General features: G+C 49.4%; 1 protein-coding gene across 1 annotated transcript; it reads left to right on the top strand.

Moving 5' to 3' along the window:
* The first annotated feature begins 1604 nt into the window (after positions 1-1604).
* LOC142913373 (beta-1,4-galactosyltransferase galt-1-like) lies at positions 1605-5142 on the top strand. The gene is made up of 2 exons (XM_076060909.1): positions 1605-2189; positions 3296-5142. The coding sequence occupies exon 2, from the start codon at positions 3380-3382 to the stop codon at positions 4757-4759; it is 1380 nt and encodes a 459-aa protein (XP_075917024.1). The 5' UTR covers positions 1605-2189; positions 3296-3379; the 3' UTR covers positions 4760-5142.
* Positions 5143-7393: the final 2251 nt, after the last annotated feature.

Below are 7393 nucleotides of genomic sequence, written 5' to 3'. Positions count from 1 at the left end.
TATTATTCTTACATGTGCACGCACACACGATGATGCATCGTGAGGTTAATAATTCAACATGAATCAGTGCATCATCTCTAAGAGACCGTTGTTTTAGTCACGTTTGAGGAGCTGAAGAACGTCTATGAAAGCAAATCTCAGCAATCTCTCCAATGGACTTGGCGGTCCCGCTGTGGTTAGAAATGGAATGTTTATGTCAGCAGTGGCAGGTAGTGTGCTCCTCAACACACTGTGGTGCTCACTTCAGGCTTTACTCTGAAACATTTTTTCCAACACCAACTTCTCTCTCTCTCTCTCTGCCCCCATCATGTTAATCCGCTGTTCTTTTACGTCGATCAACTGCGGGATGAATGCCTCCCCATGCCGAGCAGTCCGTGTGCGTTATTTGAACACATTTCATCGCGCCGGTCAGTGCGGGTTGGTGAGAATGGAGGTGCGTATGAAGTGGGAGCGTAGAAGAACGCTACAACAATGAACTTTCCTGTACTGCCTTCTCCTACCACACCGCATTGCCCCTGCCCTCTTGTACACGGTGGTTACTCATCCATGCACTAGCCGGGCTCAAACCTGCTTAGCTTCTGAGTGTTTTGATGACCTGGTGCATTCCGAGAAAATTGGTCACACGCCCTCGAGGCGTTCTGTCACCAAGAACACGATTTTTTATGTTGAGCCCCACAAGTCATCACAGTCAGCCAATTTTTGCAGTCCTCTCTTTCTCTCCTTCTTTCCTCCCACTGCTCGACTTTGAAATAAACAAAAAACTAAACTCTGAACTATTTTTCATTTCACCAGGAAAGGTCCCACTGAGCTACACACAGGCAGATATTTTTGTCAGAAGCGAGCAACCTGGCCACACATTATAGCTCAGCGAAGTGTGCTTATGTTGTGTGTGGTGGACATTTATAGCAGCCAAATATTCCAAATGCATGTTTCAAAAATGCGGAGGGAAATCCGGACCACGGGGAGAAACTGCAAACACCAAATATAAACATAAAATACCCCTCGTCACTTTTCTTAAGTTCTTATTACCTTGCTTATTGCAGGAAGTGTGTTGACGCTTCTCTTTTGCACTGTTTGTTGCTGGCTCATTGACATTTTGAGCACAAGGCAGGATTGTGACCACAGGCTTACCCCTGCCTTGAATGTCACACGTGCACGTACAACAAATCATGACTCTGGCTCAGATCAAGAACCGCGTTCCACTCCCATCAACCACAGCTCCCATCAGAGTGCTGTTTGTGCCTGGCCGCCTCGCGTGTTGGGCCTCTACTTAGCAACTGTTTGCACGCAAAATTTACAGGCAGAAACCATCGCTTTTATGATTTTATTATTTTTAATGTTCAATTTATTATTTTTATTTGAAAATGTTATTTTATTATTTTTATTTTCTATCTTCCTGACTTTACCGCAAAGAACCAAGAATATTGTAATACATTTACACTGTCAATTTTAGCTGTACATTGTGAATACGAAGTGTATATGGTATATTTATATGTTTTATATAACTTAACACAATCAGCCATAGATCGGCGGGGTCGTGGTTCAAGTGCGGGGTCAGCGGTCGGCAGGAAGCGCGCGGCGGGGTCAGAGGTCAGCAGGAAGCGCGCGGCGGGGTCAGAGGTCAGCAGGAAGCACGTGGTGCTGGCGGCAACGCGGCCCAGTTCAGTTCCATGTATTTGGTATAACCCTGTGAGCCATTCAGCTCTTGAATCGGGTACGGCCCTTCCCTCTGCTGCTGCCCTCTGCTACTGCTGCTGCCCTCTGCTGCTGCTGCCCTCTGCTGCTGCTGCCCTCTGTTGCTGCTGCCCTCTGCTGCTGCTACTGCTGCTGCCCTCTGCTGCTACTGCTGCTGCCCTCTGCTGCTGCTGCCCTCTGTGCTGCTGCCCTCTGTTGCTACTGCTGCCCTCTGCTACTGCTGCCCTCTGCTGCTGCTGCCCTCTGTGCTGCTGCTGCTGCCCTCTGCTACTGCTGCCCTCTGCTGCTGCTGCCCTCTGTACTGCTGCCCTCTGTTGCTACTGCTGCCCTCTGCTACTGCTGCCCTCTGCTACTGCTGCTGCCCTCTGTGCTGCTGCTGCCGCCGGTGCCCGCGGGCTGCATTGAGCTTCGCGTGCGAGCCGAAGGGCGACGCGAAGCGGCGCTTCTACGGAGAGGAACAGCAGCAGGAGGAGCACAGCGCCCTCGACTGGCAGGTGCGGTGGTGGCGGCCTGGGGTCGTGTTAGTGCTGGCTATGGTGGTGGTTGTGGTGGTGGTAGTTGTGGTTGTGGTGGCTATGGTGGTGGCTGTGGTGGTGGTAGTGGTGGCTATGGTGGTGGTTGTCGTAGTGGTGGTTGTAGTGGTTGTGGTGGTGGTGGCTATGGTGGTGGTTGTGGTGGCTATGGTGGTGGTGGTGGTGGTGGTTGTGGCTCTGGTTGTGGTGGTGGTGGTTGTGGTGGCTATGGTGGTGGTTGTGGTGGCTGTGGTGGTGGCTGTGGTGGTGGTGGTTGTGGTGGCTGTGGTGGTGGCTGTGGTGGTTGTGGTGGTGGCTGTGGTGGTGGTGGTTGTGGTGGCTGTGGTGGTGGTTATGGTGGTGGTGGCTGTGGTGGTGGCTGTGGTGGTGGTGGTTGTGGTGGCTGTGGTGGTGGCTGTGGTGGTTGTGGCTGTGGTGGTGGTGGTTGTAGTGGCTGTGGTGGTGGTGGCTCTGGTTGTGGTGGTGGCTGTGGTGGTGGTGGTTGCGGCTCTGGTTGTGGTGGTGGCTGTGTAATTGGTTGACAATATTTTGTATTTCTCTCAATTTCAATAGATTTTATAATTAGTATTGGCCAGTATTAAGACTAAAATAACACCAAAGAAATATGTTGATGTTTGCGTAAAACGAATTATTATTGGCCACGACTATTTAGATCATCTGTTGAAATTGAGAGAAATAAAAAACAATTTCACCGTTCTGACAGCTGCAGGATCAGTGCTGCTGGGAGCGTATTGTTTAGCAATACATTTAACGCATGCTTATATCCAGGTTATCGTATGGTTACTCTTTGGTTCTTTCGGTAAAGTCACGTATGTAAAAATAAAATAAAACAAAAATAAAAACTAAATTAAATCACGACGTTTCAGGCGCAACACAAGCGTCAAATATTGCATTCACTTGCAGAGAGTTGTACCTGTACATATCCGCCCTGAGGCCAATACAGTCTTTTGATTTTGGAGAGCTTTTGTTTTTCTGTGAGGTTTACCTGAAATGGAATTGTGTAAAGTGTTGTGCATTTTTAACGCGAAGCTCTCTGTGTGTGTGTTTTTACGTAAATGTAATCACAGGCCGAGCGATATCAGACTTTTCGTCCTGAGACGGCGGTCTAGAGATTTGATCCAGACGTCTTGTCTCCTTGCACGCCTCGAAAGATGATGAAGCTACGCCTCCCGGTCCTGTTCCTCTCGCTGCTGCTGCTCAGCGTCTCATTGCTGCTGAGCATCTGGTACATGTACAGCTGGACGGGCTTCCTCGTTCGCGACCTCGATGCACTCGGCAACTCGTCCGTCTTCAGGCCAAAGCCGGGGTCTGCTTCCGATAAGATCAACCACGTGACACTGTGCGGGCAACGGGGAGCGCTGCAGAACACGTCGATGATGCGCGTGCGCGACACCAAGATATTCTTGGTGTCGGCGTACCACGACCAGCGCGAGGCCGGTCAGAGCACACGCATCATCGGCATCGCCAACCGGTATGAGCCGGACGTGCTCTCCTGCCACTTCTGCTGCCGAGGGCACTCGGAGATCCTGACGGTCACCGCCAGCGCCTACGTCCACTTGGATCACTTTGACTTCACGTACGGCACGGCTGACTTCCTGTGCACGGAGCCGCTGGACTGCGAGCCGGGACACGTGTCCGTCCAGCGCATGCGCACAATACCGGACGAGGAGGAGGCCGAGTGGGTCTTCATGCCCGTGCGAAATCGGCTCTACATGCCCCCCACCTTCACACAGGAATTCAGCGTCTGCATCTCCACGCTCTTCGGGAACTACAGCAACGTCCTGCAGTTCGTGCAGGCGATCGAAATGTACCGCATCTTGGGTGCGGGCCGCGTGACGGTATACAACACAAGCTGCAGCTCTGAGCTGAACAAAGTGCTCCTCTACTACATCAAGACCGGCCTCGTCGAGGTCGTTCAGTGGCCCATCACGGACTACGTGTGGGTGTCCAGAGGGTGGCACTACCCCGAGCACCCAGGTGAGCTGCACTACTATGGCCAGATAGCGGCGCTGAACGACTGCGTGTATCGGCACATGTACAGCACGCGCTACCTGGTCCTCACGGACATCGACGAAGTGATCATCCCTTTGAAGCACACAAACTGGAAGGACCTCACGCGGTACTTGAACGACAAGTACGGCGCCGACATTTACACATTCGAAAACCACGTGTTTCCCTACACGGTATCGGAAGAGTTTGGGTCAAAGTTCCAGGCGTGGAACGCCATCCCGGGCGTCAACATCATGCGCCACATTAGACGGGAGCCAAACCTGCCGGAGGTCTTCAACCCGACCAAGATGATCCTGAACCCACGCGCGGTGCTGCAGACGTCGGTGCACAGTACGCTCAACGCGCTGGGCATCTCGCAGACGGTGCCCGGAGACACCGCGATCACGCACCACTACCGATCGCCCAAGCAGCCCGACCTGCCGCTCGACTCGCTGGTCGTGGACCTCACGCTGTGGAGATACAATGCCACTCTGATCAGAAATGTCAACAAGGTCCTCAACAGGGTCTTCTGGAATGAGTAGGCACAACGGGCGGCGGTGGCGGCGGTGGCGTTGATTGTCATCTTGCGTTTTTTGCGGTCTTGTAATTTGAGTTAAACACCGGTGTTTGTGAGTTTTCCGTTTGCGAATGTGGTCAATGTATGGGACATTTATTTGCTAATCTTATGATTGCGTTTACAGTTAAAATTTGTTATCTTAATTTTTTTCTGCATTTTAATCCACCAGGGCACAATAGGGTTTGTATTGGTATGTCTTATGGAAGCTAGGGAAGTTAACATTGGTTTATTTTAAACCAATCCTAATTATTTCTATTGCTTTTGGGAGTACCACTCAAAATGTTTTCAGGTTAAAACATTTAAAATGTGGCACAAATTTATTTAAATAAATGTTCAGTGTGCATGTTCTACCAGTCTCTAATGAGCTTATTGTTTTCACGACTCATGTCCACGGAGGATAGTCAAATCCCAGAGTGTCAGGATTTTAAAAAGTAAATCCTGTGGTGATAAAAAAAATGCACATACGATATTAAACTTTGAATTTGAGTGATAATTTGAGTGTTTTGGGCTAAATGAGCTAGTAAAGACTCACATTAAACATTACAATAGATTCAGTAGGAATATATTTATACATCCAAATGTATATAGTTGTATATTTGAATATGTAACAACACCAGCTGTTGATACATACAGCTCATTTTAAATTATAAAGCCATGTTAATGTATTCCTAAACAATACATGGAGTTGACATTTCTGAATTGTTGCATTAGATAGTTTCACGATGGATTATTCAGCAGAAATCATCATTATCACGTACTATCAATCTTGCAAACCAGTTTTAAACATATACAGCAAAATGCTATTACTATTCTTTATCTACATATATAATATCACAGATCTGTCCTTCTGTCATTCTGTGACTGTGATTAACGCCTCCGGATTGGTTTAAGTGCGTCACGTGACCCCGAGCAAACAGCCAACCAGAGGTGCGCCCCCCCCAAACATGTATGCCCCCGGATTGGTTTAGTGTGTCAAGTGACCGCGAGCAACCATCCAAGCAGAGATGAGCCCCTCCCCAACATGTACGCCCCCCGATGCTGCCCTGAGGCAGAGCCGTGCTCGGGCCGCTGCTGCCCCGAGGGAGATGGGTGAGGAGACATGTGAGTGACAGGAGAAGGGTGAGTGAGAGTGAGGAGAAGGTGAGTGAGAGTGAGGAGAAGGGTGAGAGTGAGAAGGGTGAGTGAGGAGAAGGGTGACAGTGAGAATGGTGAGAGTGAGGAGAAGGGTGAGTGACAGGAGAAGAGTGAGTGAGCGTGAGGAGAAGGGTGAGTGACAGGAGGAGGGTGAGGAGAAGAGTGAGTGAGAGTGGAGAATATATGTAATTTGTACGTGTTTATCTTAGGGATGATCCTTCGGTAGAATACTTCAATACAAAACTTCCATAAATCGTTAACAAGTTTATATGCTTAACCCAGATATCATGGCACTTATGTATTTGTAACGAGAGTGCGCCACCTACAGGACGACCGGGGGGTTATTGCAGACACGTGCTATGTTGTCTCACATCTAATCAGTAAGGGGGATCCCATCTGGGTGAAAGGTAAATGGGTAGAGCTAGCGGGAAGCCTCGAGAGCCCTCTAGAATGTTCCGAGAGGGGCGTGGCTAGAGCCAGAGCTTAGCACCGCCGAGAGGGATATAAGCAGAAGCAGCAGAGGACTCTGGGTCGTCGGTGTGTGAAGAGCCCGGGTCCGAACGTCGTCACCACCTGCGCTACCACCCATCGGCCACATGGCGGGCTCCACCAGCTGAGCCTCCCCTCTCTCCGACACGCCGTCAGCCAGCGGCGAGACGGAGAGAGAGCGAGTGCCACGGCGGCGGGAGGCAAAGCGTGCGCCGCCGTCCAGAGAGCAAGAGAGAAGCCAGCCGCGAAGGGAGACACGTGCTGTACTGCAACTTGAGAATAAATACAACTGAAGTTTAACCCAGGTCGGAGACGCTGATTACATATTGATAAGTGAATGTTAATAAAACATGCAACTAGTCGTATTCAAAACCTTCTGTATTGTCATGTAACAATGTATCCTTTCACAAAAGTTAACATTTAAAATCATGACGTTTAACAATATTCACATGCAGCGGGTTGGCATTTTTACGTTTCAACTTTCCAGGCACTCGGTTTGTTAATTCAGAGAGTGAAACAGCAAGGGACATTCTCATCTCTTTGTCCTGTGTTTGCCCTCGGGTGCAGTGAGTTTATGGTGTTTTGCCATGGGTCCTCCCTTGCTCTCTCAGAAATTCCCTGAGTCACTCCTTGCCCATGGAAGAGTTATTCCTTTATGGCCTTTCATTAACGTTTCACCTTTTGCTACATGAGTTAGGTTTATTCCTGAGAAGCGAAATATTCGACGGCTTTAAGGCCCTCCTCAGCTCTGGTTATTCTCATCATGCCCATCTGATCAATGTCTCTTGTATTATGTTTACCCGTTTCTCATTATAGTGCTGTTTTGGCTTCGTCATCTGGTTTTCCCAAGCTTCAGCATGCAGGGAACGCATATTTGTCTCCAAGGAGCCATGATATAAAAAATAGACAATATTACACAATAACATTTTTTTTGGAAGAGGCATATATACAACAGGTGTGGGAGCATGGCGCTGAG

This window comes from Petromyzon marinus, unplaced genomic scaffold, assembly GCF_048934315.1.
Source record: "Petromyzon marinus isolate PM22_M1 ecotype Great Lakes invasive population unplaced genomic scaffold, UKy_Petmar_22M1.pri1.0 PM_G_Scaffold_25, whole genome shotgun sequence".
Taxonomy (NCBI): domain Eukaryota; kingdom Metazoa; phylum Chordata; class Hyperoartia; order Petromyzontiformes; family Petromyzontidae; genus Petromyzon; species Petromyzon marinus.
Note: the sequence above shows the minus strand (reverse complement) of the source record. Positions and strands in the feature narration are given on the sequence as shown.

Coding starts and splice junctions, on each gene's coding strand:
- LOC142913373 (XM_076060909.1), top strand. CDS start 3,380: ATGATGAAGCTACGCCTCCCGGTCCTGTTCCTCTCGCTGCTGCTGCTC.